The sequence below is a fragment of the Salvelinus sp. IW2-2015 genome, unplaced genomic scaffold, assembly GCF_002910315.2.
Source record: "Salvelinus sp. IW2-2015 unplaced genomic scaffold, ASM291031v2 Un_scaffold3649, whole genome shotgun sequence".
NCBI lineage: Eukaryota > Metazoa > Chordata > Actinopteri > Salmoniformes > Salmonidae > Salvelinus > Salvelinus sp. IW2-2015.
In genome coordinates this window covers 8,699-28,051 of record NW_019944926.1, presented here as the reverse complement: position 1 = coordinate 28,051, position 19,353 = coordinate 8,699, and the positions used below count along the sequence as shown (strand labels likewise).

The 19,353-nt window shown below is 43.1% G+C and overlaps 1 protein-coding gene across 2 annotated transcripts in view; it reads left to right on the top strand.

The window, feature by feature from the left end:
• The window catches only part of LOC112076257 (S-methyl-5'-thioadenosine phosphorylase-like), a 30,832-nt gene extending 13,746 nt beyond the window's left edge, over positions 1-17,086 (top strand). Inside the window, exons 1-7 of one of the 2 annotated variants that reach the window (XM_024143098.2) lie at positions 2,010-2,157; positions 2,573-2,659; positions 5,540-5,598; positions 6,153-6,320; positions 12,488-12,590; positions 13,058-13,297; positions 16,843-17,080. In XM_024143098.2, coding sequence (XP_023998866.2) covers positions 2,134-2,157; positions 2,573-2,659; positions 5,540-5,598; positions 6,153-6,320; positions 12,488-12,590; positions 13,058-13,297; positions 16,843-17,019 — 858 coding nt within the window. In that variant the 5' untranslated portion in view covers positions 2,010-2,133 and the 3' untranslated portion in view covers positions 17,020-17,080. Of the gene's footprint in view, positions 1-2,009; positions 2,158-2,572; positions 2,660-5,539; positions 5,599-6,152; positions 6,321-12,487; positions 12,591-13,057; positions 13,298-16,842 lie in introns of those variants that run through there. The other variant, XM_070441236.1, reaches the window with a different exon arrangement.
• Positions 17,087-19,353: the final 2,267 nt, after the last annotated feature.

The window sequence follows — 19,353 nt, the reverse complement described above, 5'->3', positions numbered from 1 at the left end:
CAATTGGGTTGGTTGTGGTTTTGGTTGGGTTGGAGGGGAGACCGGTGTCCTTGGGGGGATGGGAAGGGGTTTGGGGTTGGAGTGCGGGGAGGGGAAGGTTTTTTCTTCGGGGGGGGGGGGTGTGGGGGGCATCTTGACTCGGTCATGAGTGGCTGATGATTAGGAGCTAGGCCAGGGCAAGAGTCGGCTGCACCACATTGTACGGGTCACCACGTTGCGCGAACCGTTGCGCCTGGAGATTCGGTCCTTGTGGCCTTGGGGGGCGGCGCCTTAACGACGCCTGGTCATGCTCACTCAGTGGGGTCGCTCTGGACTGGGACGTGGATCTGCTAGAGGCGACTGAATGCCATGTAACGATGTTGAAGCGCAAGCTCACAGCTAGCAGCGATAGATTGGTATGTTTTAAATTAGATTTAAAAAGTTAAATTACTACCTGACTGCCACGTTGACCCTCAACACGGGCCCCTAGGGTTGTGTCTTAGTCCCCTCCTGTATCCCTGTTCACACCATGACTGTGTGGCACGCACACTGATGGGTCCGGTATTCGCGTTTATCATGAAGGAAGTGAGCGTTAGCACACCAACAAAAATAACTAAAGAGAAAACTAAGAAAAACAACAGAAAACAACAATGCTAAAACAAAAGACACCGAGGACAACAAACATCTAAACAGCAAGGCCAGCTGTATACGTTTGAGTGCATGTGTGGCACTATTTACTTGTGTGTATGTGTGGGTCCGTGTGTATGTGTATTTGAATGTGAGTGTGTGTGTGTATGCATGTGCAGATGGGTTGTTACCTACCCTCACCACCTGGGGGTGGCCCGTCAGAAAGTTCAGGATCCAGTTGTATAGGGAGGTATTCAGTCCCAGGGTCCCGAGCTTGAGTGGACTATGAATGCTGAGCTGTAGTCAATGAACAGTACTCACATGGGTAATCCTCTTGTCCAGGAGAGAGCAGTGTAGAGTGCAATAGAGATTGCATCATCTGTGGATCTGTTGGGGCGGTATGCGAATTGGAGTGGGTCCAGAGTGTCTGGGATGATGGTGTTGATATTCACCATTACTAGCCTTTCAAAGCATTTAATGTTTACAGATTTGAGTGCTACGGGACGATAGTTGTTTAGGAAGGCTGCCTTTGAGCTCTCAGGAGCAGGGACAATGGTGGTCCGCTTGAAACATGCCAGCTGGTCTGAGCATGCTCTGAAAATGCGCTCTGGTATTCCATTTGTCCTAGCTGCCATGTGAGTGGTAACCAATTATGTGTATAAACTCTGGATTGCTAAAGCTTTGTATTGGCCATTGAGAGGCTTTGACGCCACCGGTTGGCCATATTGGCTCTCACCAGTAGGAGCAGTCCTCCATAGGAATGAATGGAATTCTACAGTATTTCAATGAAATGTTTCATGGACAAAATTACACGTATTTAATACGTTTGTTGTTGTAGTGGGGGCAGTAACATTAGCAATCTCAAAAAAATATACTTTAAGGAAAATGTTTTTATATATTTTGTCATGTTTTATTTTTATGTTTAACTCACATAATATAAGGTGTCTGTAATATAAAAAAAACAATGTAGGCATTATTAGTTAAACCACTGTTCCCCGGGCGCGGATGACGTGGATGTTGATTAATGCACCCCGCACCTCTCTGATTTTAGAGAGGTTGGGTTAAATTCGGAAGACTCATTTCAGTAATGCGTTCATTTGTACAACTGACTAGGTATCCCGCTTTCCCTGGCACATAATGCATCCATTTCTGTGCTTCCAAAATATTTTTTACAACCGTGGGGGAGTGCGGATGGTTTCAAAACAGCGCCCCCTAACAGTCATCTAGTGTTTATATAAATACTTGGCGTTAACTTAATAACTGCCAATGGTACAAATAAAGTTTGAGATTCATTATAATTAATCCATAAAACAAAGTCTACAATCCATAACAAATTAGCCTCTAAAAGTTTCCCGACATTGTTTGAGTGAGAGTATTGTTCTGATACGAGAGACTAACGGTACGCTTAAGTACACGTAACGTTACTGTACAAGTCATCGTATGACATAGGAGGAAGTGAAGGCAGTAGTTGCAAGATATAGTAATTTTGCCAGCTAATCTCAGATACATTTTTTTATCCGAGAAGATATGTCAGCAAGCATGCAAATTAAGGTAATAACGTTCTCCTGTTGAAATGTTTGACTTCTCGTGACAAACTGACCAATGCATTATGCACTAGCTAGAATGTTACAATTCTACAGCGATACACGTGTCACATTATGCTAGCTATTAGCTACCCAGGATATAGCTAGGTCGCTAGCTAGCTATATCTACATGGACAACGTTAAACTCAAACGTCTCAAGTATACACTTTACAGCTTGCAGAACTAGTTAGTGCACTAGCAGCTAGCTAACATCCTGCTAGTAGGCATCCGCTAGCAGTCAAACTGTATCACGTATTTCACCATAGATAGCTACTGTAGAATGGTCATTGACATTACTCCACTCCAATGCACCTACCTAGCTATACATTTATGTGACGGGTCATAGTCAAGAGTGTGATTAATGACATGTATATTCTTGCTAGATTGGAATCATTGGAGGCTCTGGCCTTGATGACCCAGACATATTAGAGGGAAGGACCGAGAAATATGTAGACACACCTTATGGAAAGGTAAGTTCAAATTCTAAATATCCTATGTGGTAGACAGGCTGTCTCTGCTATGAACAAACAATCATGTGCACCTTTGAATGATGCACGATACCGAAATCTCCGCCATTTTCTGGTTGCTAAAATTCAAATAGTTCTCCTAATTTCAGTGTGACAACTAGCATGTATAGTGTTGAGAATCATTGTACCATCCAAACCGCTGTGAAATATATTTTCCATAACCAAAAATATTTAATTTTCAGCTGTTTTGAAACTGGTGTACAACACCGAAGTAAAAGACTCAAACGAAATTTAAACTCGAAGCATAGAAATAGCACACATATAACAGATGTACCGCTTCTTAGACTTGCTTTCAATGAGAATGACGGATCCATTTATATGTGAATTTGGTTGGGTAGCACAACAATTACATATTGCAGCTTTAAAATTACAAGTACCACCAATCTTAGTCCTGAATGTGGAAATGCTTTCCATTGTGTACAGCATAGCCATTACTAACCTAATATTGGACGAAAGGAGCTTAACATTACTCCATAGGCCAAGGACCTTGTGTCAGGGTTCCCCAACTGGCAGGCTGAATTTAGCCCTTGGGTGTAATGTTAGGCTCTGAGCAACAACAAAGTTTTGAAATTATGTTGTAATCAAATATTATATGTTTGGGCTTCTTGCAGTCAATTTGCAGTCTACAAATGATTTGTACTTCAGGGGAAAGGAGATGCCTAGTCAGTTGCACAACTAAATGCATTCAACTGTAATGTCTTCCTCATTTAACCCACCCCTCTGAATCAGATGTCCACTTCATTGGTGCCCAGGGAATTTGTTGTTGTTTGGGGTTAACTGCCTTGCTCAAGGGCAGAACGGCAGATTTTTCAACCTTGCTGGRTTGYGATTTCAAACAACAACCTTTCGGTTACTGGTCCAARGCTCTTAACRGCTAGGCTACCTGCCGCGGTTATGTTCCGGCCCCCTGGCCATCCGCTAAAGAAAGAAATTGGCCCGCGGCATGATCTAGTTGATGGTCCCTGACATGGATGTTCCGTTTTAAAGGGCGAATTAGCCCTGGAAGCAAAAACAACTAAATACGCCATCTAAATGTGAGCCAAGGAAAGCCCCCTGGCCAAACCCTTCCCTAACCCGGATGGCGCTGGACCAACTGTGTGCCGCCCTATGGGGCTCCCGGTCACAGCTGGATGTGGGATTGAACCCCAGGCTGTAGTGGCGGTTAAAACAGTCTACAGTAAGTGTATATTTTCCATTTGTGAAATAATTTGAAGTGATATGAAAGCAGAGGGATTTATGTTCCTGAGTCTCCCGAGTCTTAGATTGCTGCGCCACTCGGGAGGCTCGATTGTGGTATGGTTCTAGAAACATAAATCCCTCTGCTTGCATGTCACATGAAAATATACACTTACTATTTTAACACAGTTGCAGCAGACAGTATTTTTCAGTGACAACACATTTGTGGTGTCTGTCTAACGTTTACACACAGGTGTTCGGAGACACCGATAGTTAATTAGCACAGGTAGTCCACTCTGTCTTCTGTCTGTTTTCAGTAAACATGGAAATATGGCCGTGTGGGAACCCTATAAAGTTGTGTATTAATTTAACCTTTTTGTTTTATGCTTCCAAAACTGTATCGCAAGCGATGCGTGTTAATATTCAGACCGAGCGGTGTGGCTCTTAACAAACTCCCCTCTACAGAAGACGCCTTCGTCCAATGATTCCTATGTGTAATGACTTTCAGCTCCATTACACAAGTCATTGGCTATCTAGTGTGTGTAAGCGTAACTGTTAAGTGTAGTTTGTCAACTGGAGGCACACACAGAGTGTTGATACTGTGCAAAACTTATACGAAATGTGTAGCTTTTTTATTTGAAAGATTTTTCTTGCTGTTATGAAAGATAAGGGGACTATCGGCATAGGTTTCCAAAACCAGTTTGAAAGTGATGTTTATTGACATTTCTAAATGTTAAAACACAGCGTCTGTAGTTCACATGGAGCCAAATGTGGACAAATGTAACCGAGAAGGGTTTTCCAGAGCTACATAGCCACGCACATTTACATAAAACAAAATGGCCCTTGTCTCACGATTGTTGAATAAAATTATATTTGAATTTACTCTGCCGATTGTCCATGGGGTTGGTCCTTCAGCTGGTCAAACTTTTTGACAAAATATCYACAGGAAAGTATTCTTAAACAGACTTCAAAACGGGGGTCTCAGAGAATGTGTGRGGCAATCAAGATGTTTGCTCATGCATGTGATGCATGTATGTTAACCAAAGTCTTGCAGGTGTTTACGTGGTTTTGCGCKTGTGCCAGGGGATCGAAATMTCAACGGCAGTAGCCGYGWATAACATTTTGACCAGCTGAKGGACCAACCGCACAGATAACCTGTAGGATTATGGAAAATATATTTCACAGGGGTTTAGATGCTACAATGATTCTCTACACTATACATTGCTTGTTTTGCCTCAAACTAAAATTAGGCAAATTATTAGAATTTTAGCAACCAGGAAATGGTGGTGTGATTTCCGCATAGTGCATCTTTAAACGTAGAATCGTTTACTTGACTTTTATACTCCTAGAAATTAACTTTATACTCCTAGAAATTAACTTAACTCCTAGTATGTCAAGTTTGCCACCGGCGTGCTGCTGTGGGAAGTAAAGCGGAAGTCGAATCCATCACTTCCGTTGTTTGGCTGTGCCCATAGCAACATTTAGAAAATGAGGTGGATACCAATGATTGGTATAACAGTCTGGTTTATTAGACAACACCAATCTCTGCGTTCCAGTGTAATYCCAATCTTTTTTACCAGCTGAAAATTGTGCTTWAGATTCTACCTAATGCCATCTTTTCTATTTTTCCCCTGACAACCCAACCAGCCTTCAGATGCCCTTATAATGGGGAAGATCAAAAATGTTGAATGTGTGCTCCTTGCAAGGTAAGCAGTGGAATGAATTGGAGAATCTCAATTGCATTCTCTTTGCATCCTCTCGCCTCCTTCTCAAAACCCATTGGAGGTGGATGAGGCGAGGAGAGAGGACGCGAGGAGTATGCAATTGAGATTCACCTGTGGAGAGATCCTAGGTGTACTGAACCAGATGAACTCCTCCTCTGTTTCTTATGAATTTGCTCCATCTAGTGGCTGTGCATTGCAATTTAAAACATATTTGACCTGATCTCTTCTCCAACACCCTATAGGCTAAACATTCCCCCAATACCAAATCCACCACTAGCCCTCTATGTAGATGTCTAATAATCAGATAGGTATAGTTAGAATGATTAAACAAAAAAAAAAAAACAGCTTGCCCTTTTTATAAGTGGAGTTTGTAAACGTATTGCTTAGCCTACACATACAAATCCTTTCAGAGATACAGAAGTTTCTAGGGGATTAGGTGCTATAGGAGTCGATTTAGCGATTTCATTTTCAGGCTTTTCACTGTCCTTCGGTTAACACTGAAAACTATTCACACTCCCCATTATACTGGTCCCTAGGCATGGGAGACAGCACACCATCATGCCAACCGACGTCAACTACCAGGCTAACATCTGGGCGTTGCGAGAGGAGGGCTGCACACATCTCCTGGTCACCACGGCCTGTGGTTCCCTCCGGGAAGAGATRCAACCGGGAGACATCGTCATCATCGACCAGTTCATAGACAGGTGAGTGCRAGAGTTTCCTWGGCCTGGAATCCAGGACTCACCGAAGGTTGAATCCATGATTGAAATGAGAATGAAAGCAGTCTGTTGGACATGGTGGTTGCCAGTGGTTAGTTCAGTTGTTGTCTATTGAGTGAGTCCAAATCCAATGCTTCCCTGGTATATGTACTGTTATGTACACTGAACAAAAATACAAAAACAACATATAAAGTGTTGGTCCCATGTTTCATGAGCTGAAATAAAAAATCTCTGAAATTGTCTCTACGCAACAAAAAGCTTATTCCTCTCAAATTTTGTGCACAAATTTGGCTACATCCCTGTTCTCCTTAGCCAAGATAATCTGCAGGAATATCCACCAGAGCTGTTGCCAGAGAATCGAATGGTAATTTCTCTACCATAAACTGCTTCCAACTTTGTTTTAGAGAATTTGGCAGTACGTCCAACCGGCCTCACAAACGCAGACCACATGTAACCACGCTGGGCCTGGCTGCCAAGTGGGTGGGCCTATTCCCTCCAAGGCCCACTCATGGTTGCACCCCTGCCCAGTCATGTGAAATCCATAGATTAGGGCCTAATTTATTTATTTCAATTGACTGATTTCTTTATATGAACTGTAACTCAGAAAAATCTTTGAAATTGTTGCATGTTGCGTTTATATTTTTGTTCAGTATAGATATTGAGTAAAAGTCAAACATAGTCTATCTGTAAATGCTATCAATTGATAAGTCTAGATATTGTTTAGGTTTCTACCTACTACATACCTGATGGAGTATAAATAGAACGGTACATGTGTCATGGCCAAACAGAATGTTTGTAAAGCCATGGAATTACAGTAGGAATGAGAAGTCGTCAAGAGAGAATCTCAGTTATTTGAAGAATTATTCCCAAGTCACTCTCTGAAATGGGCTGTTCTGGCTCAGACAAGGATTTCTTCATCTCTCAACCATCTTTCTCCTGTTTAAGTTCAGACAGTGCGACATCTATCTCAACTGATAACATTCAAAAGAATTTGCAAGTTGTCCATTATTTTCCCTTCCAAACAGTGACTGATGCAGAGTGTGTGTACAGTATTCCAGCCTGGGGCAAGGCAACAACAAAGGCGAGGGTGTCAAACAGAAACAGATGGTGGCATCCAGGCTCACATTACTCATCTCTGAAGACCATATTCTCTGACTGGTATTTCTGATAGTCCACGACTCAACTATCATCCCACGGCCACCCACTGTTCATCTGTCTCATTTCCTCATTCCCTAAAAGAACCAATAAGAGAAGGAAAGAGATTGTGTCTCATGATTGGTGGATAGGCGACACTTTGAAACGGACTCTGCACTGAGGGCCTTGTCTGTGTGGCGGAGTACAGCTGCCACGTGTCACGTTGTGGCTAGAGCTGCGTCCTGAGAGGAAACCAACACTTTTTAATTTTTAAGAACCGACAGGACTCGTAGGGTTTTAAGGGCTGCTGGTTTGAAACGGGGGTTTCCGTTTTTTATTTTTAAATATATGTGGTTTTGTAGTTTCTTGTGAATGAGGAGGACAGTGAGAGGTTTTGAATGAACTGAGACCTAGGATCTGATTAGGTTGTTCTGTTGACTGGCTCTTTGATACCTTTTGGTAGGAAGTGCTTGTATTACCTGAAGCGTTGTGGAATGTGCTTAGGGCGTGAATTGTGACATACCGAAGGTTCAATGGGTCTATCCTCCATGTCTAAGCTGTGTATAAGGTTCGATTGTGTTTGAGTGAAAGCGATGAACTCAAGAGAAATAGGCCTAGGTGGAAGGTATTTGCATCACAAATTGATCTCATTTGAATAAGGATGCAGTGAGGCGATCACGGGGAGTAAAACCATCATGACTGTTCAGTTTTGAAAGTTATCACCTTTGTGTCAGTCTATGGGAATACATTTCAGTAACAGGTCGTTTTAATACTTCAGCGTGAGTCATGTTTCCCACGGTTAGGATAGACCTCTGGACGGCCTTCAGTTGAGCAGCATTGTTTAGTAAACTGTGGCCAGATATGATATCATTTCAGCTCTAGGCCCGGACAGGCAACAGCAGAGTCCCAACAGTCAGCAAAGCTGATTAGCATCTTGTTACTGTACGTACGTAGGCCTGCACCACACCTAGGAATCAACACACCATTCACAAGTGTATCCTCTCTGGCCGTTCTCACTTTCATTAATAATGAAACAGAAATTAGACGCAGCAAGTTCTCAGTAAGTTTGTCAGAAATCTCTGTGGGATGATTCCCAGTTGAAGAATTCCCTCTGCTTGTTACCTCCGTGCTTGTTCCCTCCTGGTTCAAGGGACGCTCCAACCAGGATTTCAGAACTCTATCTGGAAATGTTGCTGCCCTAAACACATGTGATGGCCATCAGTTGTAGCACTGATAAAACGTGCTGAATTTCAAGTTGTTTGGTGCCCAATTTTCTCTACTAGTAATAGACTATTCATTCTAAAGTGCACAAGCATTCATTGTTTTGATTGGATGGTATTTTTAGGACGATTATCCAATGTGTTTGCCTTAGAGTGAGCTATGCATGATTTCTTTGCTATTTCCCCCCCCCCCCCCCACCCCCCCCCCCCCCCCCCCCCCCCCCCCCCCCCCCCCCCCCCCCCCCCCCCCCCCCCCCCCCCCCCCCCCCCCCCCTATCTCTAGATTCCAAGTTACCACACACAACTCTACCCATTATTCTATCAGAGTGGAACATAACTCCTCTCATTGTCCTGAGGGTGCGTTGCTTCATTGAATTGTCAGTAGAATTCATGCAGTGGACCGTAAATTGAGAATGTGTTCATGAGGCAGTCTTGTTGATTGAGAATGTGTTCATGAGGCAGTCTTGTTGATTGAGAGTGCAGTGCACACAAACAGCTTTGTCTCCAAGCTCTGTCCGTTGTCCATTAAGTCAAAACGTAGTGCCTTGAATGAGAAGTAACTGATCATTTCTGCACCCCTCCCTCGGATTGCCACCTGACATTGACTCCACATCCTCTGTGCCTGACATGACATTGACTCCACATCCTCTGTGCCTGACATGACATTGACTCCACATCCTCTGTGCCTGACATGACATTGACTCCACATCCTCTGTGCCGCTCTCAGAGAAGCTATTCGTCATCACCTCCAGTCCACCCATATGTGTTGTATATTAATAGTCTACTGTTACAACAAGCATGGGCAGTCTCTGTTGGCCAGAATGGGGAACTAACATGTTAGGACTTGTTCCGTCTTGTCCCGCTGCGAATCATGTGACCCATCAGCATATTTCTGAAGGGTTTACTTGATGATTATCTTAGTCAGTGAGTTATTTGTTTTGCCCCCTGCTCCTGTTCCAAACACTGRTGGCCTGTCTAGGTTAGCTAGGGTTTCTCTGCTCCGCCGGTCTGCTGGGAGCAATAACGGATCACCATGCCTCAAAGACAGTCTCTGGTCTCCCCAGTTCTCTCTCTCCCTCTTGCATTGCACCACATTACAGTATGTGGTCCTGGACAGCTGATGTGTAGTGCTAAGATGAGGTATATTTTCCAAACTACAATGAGTGAGATACAATACATAGCCTAATTATAGTCTCTCTCTGCTTTAACTGACAGTAGCCAATGTTCCTCCTCGGGAGTCTTGTTGACATTGACAACAGAAGGTCATTTCTCAAACYTGGCAGTTCTGGAATGTTCACGTTTTAGTTGGGTGGGGAGGGAGGGGTGGGTCACTACACATTTCCTGTATAGAATGGTCCTGGAATGCCATGCTGCCTCAGCATTTCTGGAATGTAAGGTCCCTCTGTATGGTAAACAAACCTCACCGTTTAGTAGTCGGCTCATGTGTACTCACTCTGACTACGATGTACCGGTTCTTCTCTCAATGTTCTCTGTAACAGCTGATTTACTCTGATGTGGACACGGGAGAGACCTGTTAGCAGAGCTTCACTGAGCTCTCACTGTGACACCCAAAGCAGAAATGGGTCATTGTCTGTGTTGTGTAACTTCAAGCCTCAGTAAGAAATGTCCCAGGCCATCTCCATTTACTGGTGTGACCAAATGACTCATTGGCTCCTGTCACTGTCCGTACAGTCTAAATATGTGTTCCTCCTGTTGGCGTCCCTACAGCCTCTGTGTTCCTCGTGTCAGTAAAGTCTAAATATGTTCCTCTTGTCAGTGTCCAAATAGCCCAAATCTGTGTTCCTCTTGTCAGTAAAGTCTAAATGTGTTCCTCCTGTCAGTGTCCCTACAGTCTACATATTTCCTAGTAACATGAGGACAAGGAGTTGTCTTTCTAAGCTTGCGTTTTCTCAGTGTAACGTTTAGGCGGTAGGTAGCTTCAGGACCCGGGGTAGRACCTCGCAGCAGCRGGTTTCTGGGCTTGCTCATTTGAGCAGAGACTGGGTAGAGTGAGTGTGTGTGAGGGAGGGGRATGTAGAACTGGCATGTGGCCTGGGTGGAACCCTGACRCAGCGCTACAGCTCTGGAATCTGGAGGGCAGCTGCCTGTCGGCATGGCGACATGTTAAATGCTGGCTCAGCCCATCCTCACCACCCCTTGAAATATGAAATGCATAACCATGGCAGCAATTGAAATGAAACAGTTGAAAGAATATGGGGAAATTATTAGACCAAAGTTGAGGACACAACAGTTCTCCTGACACGAGACTGAATCCAAACATTACACTGTTGATGTTATGTGCATTTTARATTTACTGTACTTTTCGCCACATTTGTTGATAACGAAATCTGATCATATTCTGGATACATTCAGTAACATAAGAACATTCCTGGAAAATGTGGGGTAGGTGCAACATAAGACAAAAAAAATGACACGGGTTTGAGTGAGCGGACTAACTGGTTTCTCCAAGTGGCCACACACCTTTCCAAAGTGTACACAGTTCATATGTAATTTCAATGCACTTTCTGACAAGTCTTTTGAGCTCTTCTAGCTGTGCTGTTGAGGAACTAGAGCAGCACACTTGTTTTGAACACAGCCCTGCATCCCCGCCATCACACAATTACTGTTTACGCAATCAAAAAACGGCCCATTATAAATCGCATCTGGGACAGGTGGGCATCATTTAAAAGCTGTTCTATTGCCAACGTGGCTAGCTAAGTTATAAAATAGGATCTTACAACTGTACATCAAACAGTGGTCATAAACGTTGACACTGTATATGACTTGATTTTTATGATATGGAAATGTGAAGTGCACATTTGGATGGGTGTTTGGATTGCTTGTATGGCATCAAAGCGGTATTTATTATAATCCTCAACGTCTCATCTTTCAAAATACATTGAGTCCTCTTATCTACACCATTTCCCTCACTCAAGACAACAAAACATGTGCAAAAGTTTCCCAATTAGCAGGAGGTATGGGGACAACTTATTGTCGCGTGTCAGWCAAACCCATAGTGCTGAGCTCTGTCATTTTATAGCATGTTACTTGTACAGCCACTCTGATCTAATTTAGGCATTTATCAGTGCCCAAATCGGTAATTTTCAATCTGTATACGGGTGTGAGTGTAAAGGGTAAATAACTAGCCTCCTCCTCCTCCTCTTAAGGGTTTTGGGGGGATTCCAAGCAGTAATTTCCAGATTTAGTCCACATTGCTAAACAGTTTGGCTCGTTTCAATGTATCCAGCCATGAAATATTTTATTCTCAGTMTCTATGGGGATCTGTTTGTCTTATGTATTGTGAGGGCCAGCTGTTGCAAAGCACCGGCTTGTTATTAAAAGACCCTGATCATTCAGCATGTATTAGTCATTGTGATGATACTTGTGGATTAGAATCACTTTGTTTTCGCCACAGTGACAGGATGAATGCCTTTCACATTCAGACACCATTTTTGCCACATTGCACAACTCAAACCTTGAAAGAGAGAAGAATACCAATATTTGCTGTAGAATTTAGTCACTCTGGGCCCACCCTGTAAGAATGTAGTCTATTTATAGTATCTTAGAATGTTTTTGATAAAGTATTTTGTGCACTGCGAGGAAACTAAAAAGTCAGACACAAAGTGTTAAACGGAAGAGAAATTCTCCAAGTTCTCATTTTTATCACCAGAATAACTGCCAGCAGGTACATGTTCTTCTTGTTTTGCCCCTGAGTGAGACGAGCCATGGTAGCAGAGTTGTTGAACCCAACCCATGTCACTAACCTGTCATTTCCTGTGTGTCCTCCCTCCCTCCCAGGACGACAAAGAGGGCCCAGACGCTGTACGACGGGCGGCCCACCAGTCCTCCAGGCGTGTCTCACATCCCCATGGCTGAGCCCTTCTGCACCCGGACCAGAGAGGTCAGTGTCCACGGCCCCGTTCCAAATCAACCACTAGCACCTAGACCGGTGTCTGTGGCCTGGTTCCAAATCAACCCCTGCCACTACAATGTAAATGTTGTAGTGGCGGGTGTTGCCTGCTGGGGAGTGAGTGAATGTTATGTCATTGGAACACAGAATGCTCGTGAGGGGAGGACGGCTCATAAATGGCTGGAACGGAGTAGATGGAATGGTATCAAATACCTGGAAATTGTGTTTGATGTTTGATACTGTTCCAGCCATTACTATGAGCCTGTCCTTTCCAATTTAACGTGCTACCAGTCGCCTGTGCATTTAAACTTTTTGTTGCTGTGTTTGGTGTGTAGTGAGGCTTTGCATAGTTAGTTATTTCCTTTCTAAGTGTTCATAAAACACAAAAACATAGGCGTTGACAAAAACATTGACCACTCTCTCCTAGAAAATGACGTCACACCTCTCCCCATGCCCAGGTGCTGCTGGAGGTGGCGCGCGGCCTGGGGGTGAAGTGCCACCCGCAGGGTACGGTGCTCACCATCGAGGGCCCTCGCTTCTCGTCGCGTGCTGAGAGCCTGATGTTCCGCCAGTGGGGTGCCGATGTTATTAACATGACCAGCGTTCCCGAGGTGGTCCTCGCCAAGGAGGCGGGCCTTTGCTACGCCAGCATCGCCATGGCCACCGACTACGACTGCTGGAAGGAGCATGAGGAGGCTGTGAGTTTTTTTTTTTTTGTGTGTGTGTGTGTGGAAATTCTCTCCCCATTGTATTTTTTTTAATTGATTGTATGCTCTGATGAAGGTCTTGCGAACGAAAGCTTAGCCTTATTCAATGAAATGTGTGCATTGATCRTGAGTGCGTGGAGACCTTATTCCATTACATATTTTATTGATAGGAAAGTTAGTATGAGAGGACAGGAGGAGAGTGTCAAACACGCAGTGGGATGGATACGCATCGACGCCCAACGGCAACAGTGGTGTGCAGCAACCCAGGCCACAGGGAAGAAGCTTTTACACAAGTGTGTGTGAGGTTCTGTAACTGTTTCGAGGAGAGATGTTTTGGAATGTCCTCAATTTTCAGTTGCACCACAACACAGGTTATCTGGAAAACTGTTACGCAAATGCACCCGTTTCACGAAGATGACGCATTCATGTACTGCATGTGGTCAATTGTCTTGTTACTTGGTAATATGTTTTACATCCGCTTTCACAGCAGTTGGACATTTCCAACTGCAATATTAGGCAAAAAATGAGTGGCTAAGAACTGAAATGCGTCAGAGCTTTTTATTTTTCCCATCGTAAAACACTTACTGCTTTCCTTGTTTCAATTTCTCAGGGCTCCGGTCTTTCCCACCACATTCTTGACAAGGTGACATGACATTTTGCCTCACGTGGTATTTAGAAAGAGTCAAATCAAATGTAGGTTAGAGGTCACCGTCCGTGAATTCCATGAACACTTTTAGTGTAGATTGATTTCTCTCTGAATTTTGAGAACTAGCCTTTTTTTCTTAATATCCTGTGTGTAGTTAGTCACTTCCCCATCAGTAAGAGCCATTGTTTGGTAGTGTGTCTAAAACGTCCATGACATGAGGGCTGAAGTGACCGTTCCGTTTCTAAAACGGCTCCCAACGTGTACTCCAGTTGTCACACTGACCTAGAAGTCAACTAAATCTGATTTAAATGCATTTATATTCGTACATAAGCAAAGCAGGAATTCAAAATGTGTCTATCAAGTTAATAACTAAATAGTCACATGCCTTTGTCACAAAGCTGTAGCAAAACAAATGCAAATAGTATTTTTGGGGGATTTGAAATTACACAATGACATTTTGTCTGGTATAAATTTCCTCCTCGTCAGCGTTTTACAGACAACTGTTTACGTTTCTAATTCTTCCGCCTGATTATTATATCACTCTGAAGTACCTCATGCACACACACACACACAACAGCTTCCGAGTGAGTGACTCACCCACTATCCAGTTGATAAATTATGTCTGGGGGAGGCTCGGCTTCCGTGCCCTTACCCGACTTCCCCTTCCTAGTTCCTGCAGCTGACCTCCTGGCCACCCTTCCCCCTCCTGTTGCACACCCTCTCGCCACATCCTTCCGCCCTATCTACGCCTTCCCTCCCTGGCTCCCGCCCTCCCTCGCTGTGAGCCTGCCAGCCTCCGGTGTGAGTCCTGCCAGCTGAGGTTGAGTCACCGGTATACAGTTGTCCACAGGGCCTGAGAGATCTCAACAAAACAGACCCTCAGTTCAGGGGTGTTTTCATTAGGGCACACATCAACAAAAAATGTTTTTTTTTTGCTGGTCACATGTGGCCACTGTGCTACATTTCACAAAGTAACGTCTAGTGCATCAACATGTAATTAAAAGGTTGTATAAGTGAATGTCCCTTGAGGAGTACCATGGTAACATACAATCTTGGGTGGCACACCCCAACTGTATCGTCTTGTTGTAAACGGCATGCTGTCTGGAGCTGCATGGCATTTAGCCTAGTTGACAGTGAGTGTAGGAACAATTTATCTGAATTCACCATAGTAATTATTTTAACGTACATGTATGATTCGATCAAATTCTTTACATGTTTTGCTCCAATCTAAATGCTGTTAATGGTGAAAAGGATTGCCTTAACCTGCATTGCCTCTATAGGATAAGATCAACATGGTTATCATGGCTTTATAGCCGTATGTATTATAATGGGTTTCTATCATTACTTACTGTACTGTAAGTAGCCATATGTATCACATCTTGATGCAGCCCTTGCTTGGTCAAAAGTAGTGCACTAAATAGGTGACCAGGTGCTATTTGGGACACAATCTTGATGTTGTTGGAGCTGCTGTGTCCAAAGTCTCCATGGACACATCACTCTCTGTCTGACAGAGAGATGGATACCACTCCCTAATGTGTTTCAGTTATTGTCATGTGTTGTCATTACCACTGATGACTAGGCGGTAATGAAGTGAAGGACACAGGTAGGTAATTACACAACAAGCAAGGGTTTAACAGACCATTAGATTATCTTTAGTGATTTTCATACTCCCTTTTACTTGAGCTGTTAGCTATACCATGCTGTAAGGAGTACAGGTGTGTTTTGCACAGTCTTATTTTATAGTCTTATCTAAGCAAACAGTCCTATAGAAATCACTCCACGGGCTAGCTGCCAATGTTTACAGAGGATGGGCCTAGCTTTCAGAGCACCCCGTTTTACAAGGTGTAAATCCTAAAACGCATGAAGGCGCAAAACACATGGGAAACGTAGTATGAAATAAATGCCTGCTATTGAACCATGCGCACTCAAACTGAACCTGTAGGCTGTCTGTGTGAACTGGGCAAAAGAGAGGAGCTTTAATTCACAGATGTGTTTATTTTGTACCTCACAATATTTCAACTGAGGCTTGGGTTGATTTTTATTTTTTTGCGCTCAAGTTCAAAATGAAGTTGACGTTCGAATGCGGTTGCCTGGAGACAATCACGAGACGGGTAAGAAAGGAAAGTGAAAGTAATGTTGACAGTAGCTCCAGGTCTTAACGAGTCCAACCGGCTGTGTGACTGTCCAGGCGTGGCACTACGATCTGTCACGATGACTCTTGTCAGATTACTGAGGTGTGAATTTTCATCAGCAATAGCAATGGGCGATAATATCATGGATTAAGTAAACGCATGTAATTACACAACAAGCAATGTATTTGTGTGTTCAGGAGGGCGTTTTTGTTGTCAGTTTCCACAGAMAATTATTTTTATGAACCGCCTGCTTCGAACAGCCTTGGTTATATTGTAAAAACTAACTTTGAATATATATATAAAATAAAACCTTTAACTAGGCAAGTAAATTATTATTTACAATGACGGCCAAACTCGGATGACGCTGGGCCAATTGTGCGCTGCCGTATGGGACTCCCAATCACGGCTGGATGTAATGCAGCTTCGATTCGAACCAGGTACTGCAGTGTCAGACCACTGCGTCACTCGGGAGCTAATATTACTCTTCTTAAAATGAAAGAGAAAAAAATGGTGTCGCAGTCCGGATATTGACAAGAAGAAATGTACTCATTTATTAATAACCTAACGTTTTGACAACGGTATTTTGTAAATGTTTGCGTCTCACATAGTGAGGCACCTCCTTTGGTATTGCAAGTGTTTAAGGCTGTCAGTCGCCATCTTTCTCCATATTCAGAATGTGACTAGAATTTACCGAGATAAGCACCTCAATCCCACACAAAAAAAACGTATTCATTAAATGTATTTCCTGGTTGTCCCAGGTCTGCGTCGACAACGTCCTGAAGACTATGAAGGAGAARGCCAACAAGGCCAGCAGTATCCTGCTCACTGCTATCCCCCTGATCTGCAACCAGGAGGACTGGACCCACACCATAAAGGCTCTGAAGGTAATATTTGCCATTGTAATGTGCCTGGCTCATCTCTACAGGGGGGTTTGAATAGAATTAAGCAGAATAGTATAATTAAACATGATTTATCCTCAGGCAATTAAGTACTTTATTTTTTTTCTCCATCTTACTGAATATTTTGCCCTACTCATCAACCTCACCAAGTCAACACGGCAACGTACAACACAACATGTGTAACCATATGGGTATGTAGGAGAGCTGGTGCTGTTCAGGGTCTTTCTACCAGGTCAGGCGCTCAGTAAGCACATTCTCAGTGAGTTACTCACTGCCCTGCGTATTCTCATTACTATTCTCACTGGTTACTCACTGCAGAGTCGGCCTGCATCCATATTGATAATAGTTATTGGGTGATAAAATGACCTGTCTGATGCCTCAACATGTCAGGCTGCTGTCTGTATACCCAAACGGGTGTTTAAAAGGGATAATGTTTCAGACGTCTAGCTCTGAACCTACGAATCCTGCTTATGGAATTAATGGAATAGTCCAAAAGTGATAAAAATAAATGCATTTGACCCACGTATGGTGTTGAAGGGGATTTCCCTCAGGACAACCTGCTCTGAAACCCAATCAGCCATAATGTGAAGCTCCTTAGCTTACCCTCGTCTTTTTATCATCCTCAATGACAGCTTAGTCAGTGAGATGGTGACTGCAATTTGACTCTAAACATAATCCAGTATGCCATGCTCGTGACGCATAACACTCAAACTAACTATTAGTTTGTTTTACTATACAGATTGCAATATGTAATTTCCTAACTGTTTGTTGGTAGTACTACTGCTAACTTATAATTAAAGTTGTGTGTCTTGTTTGGTTCTTTCACGGCAACAGCGCAATCCTCAAGTAATGCTACGAAAAACAACTGAGAACCACCGAAAAGCCCCTCTTCACCCCTGTATATCAGAGAATGACTTGCAATCACACCAGCCACCATACAGCAACCGAATGGATGCATCTCTTCTCGCTTCTCTCTCGATTCTCATCAGTGAATCACAAAAGTGCCTGATATGCATGTTTTCAACTGTACATTTGCCAGATTTCACACACATTTGAGTAACATTTTATGCATTTGCAGAAGCATACCATCCTGAATCCCACTGCTGGTTCCCTGAAGCTAAGCAGTTTGTTCATGGATGGAGAGACCAATGCTGCTGAAGTGGTGTTGGAGGGTGAATAGAGGCATCTTCTAGTAAAAAAAAAGGTCCCAAGCAGTGATTGGGGACAATGTTTCCCGTTGTAGGAGTGCTGTTCTTCAGATTGGATGTAAAGTAGGTGTCCATGAACTCTTCGGTTCAACCTAAAGATTCCTGCTAAAATAAGGTAAACATTTCTCTATAATTACAATTGTATGATTTCACTATATTTGTTACTGTTCATTTCAGCCATGTTTTCATTACTGTTAGATACTAAATATGTAAGTAACGCATTAAGTATGTTTCTGAAAGGTAAGAGTAGTCCAGTTGTTTCATGGATTGTTTGTACCGGATGGTCTGTACATGTAGGTCTATTGCCAACAACGACTTTGCACAGTAATACTTTGGAACAGGCATTCAATTCAAAAGCAACTCCACTCACGTTGAAAGCCTCCAGCTGTTTATCTGGCTGGTGGAAGTTTCGCTTAGGTACATATCTATGGATCCGCTCCAACCAACATTAACATCTTAATGGGAAAATGCTAAACTGACCCAAGACCAGTGACTAGGGCAACTTCACCATACTCTGTTTATCCACTTTGTTGCCCTGAACAGGTCAAACTACACTGTATAATTCGTGGCCTTTACTCCTCATAATTATACGTGAGGGAAAGTGGATTCATGCTCATATTTTCCATTCAATAAAATGCCTTGTTTGCTATTGAAGACTCCCACTGAGGGCATTATCGATCTGTCTTCAAAACACTTCATGTTAACCTAGCATTTATTTTTTAACAGTGGATTCACACTTGCAAGTATATATGAATGGACTAATAGGGTTACTTCAGTAAGTAGGCTTAAGTCACATGATGGTTTGATTATTCAGTTTGATTGTTGTTCGTCTGCGTCAGGTCAAATGTGAAAAACATAAAGTCTAATGTAGATTGGAAATGTGGCTTCATTTCTTTAAATCAGGAAGTTAGCTTAAATCTTAAACCTAACCAACTTGTTTGTGAAGTGACAACCCGGCATATGCCTTCAACATTGGACTTTCTGTTCATTATGTTTGCATAATGTCACTCTTTCTGTATACAAGTGAAATGATAGGTATTTTGCAAAATGCGTGTGCCATCATGCCAGATGCTTATAAGATTTATCTTATCTCTTCATCATTGCCTACTGTCTTTAGTGAAACAGTTGTCACCATGCAATACGTTGATTCGAGAAGATAATC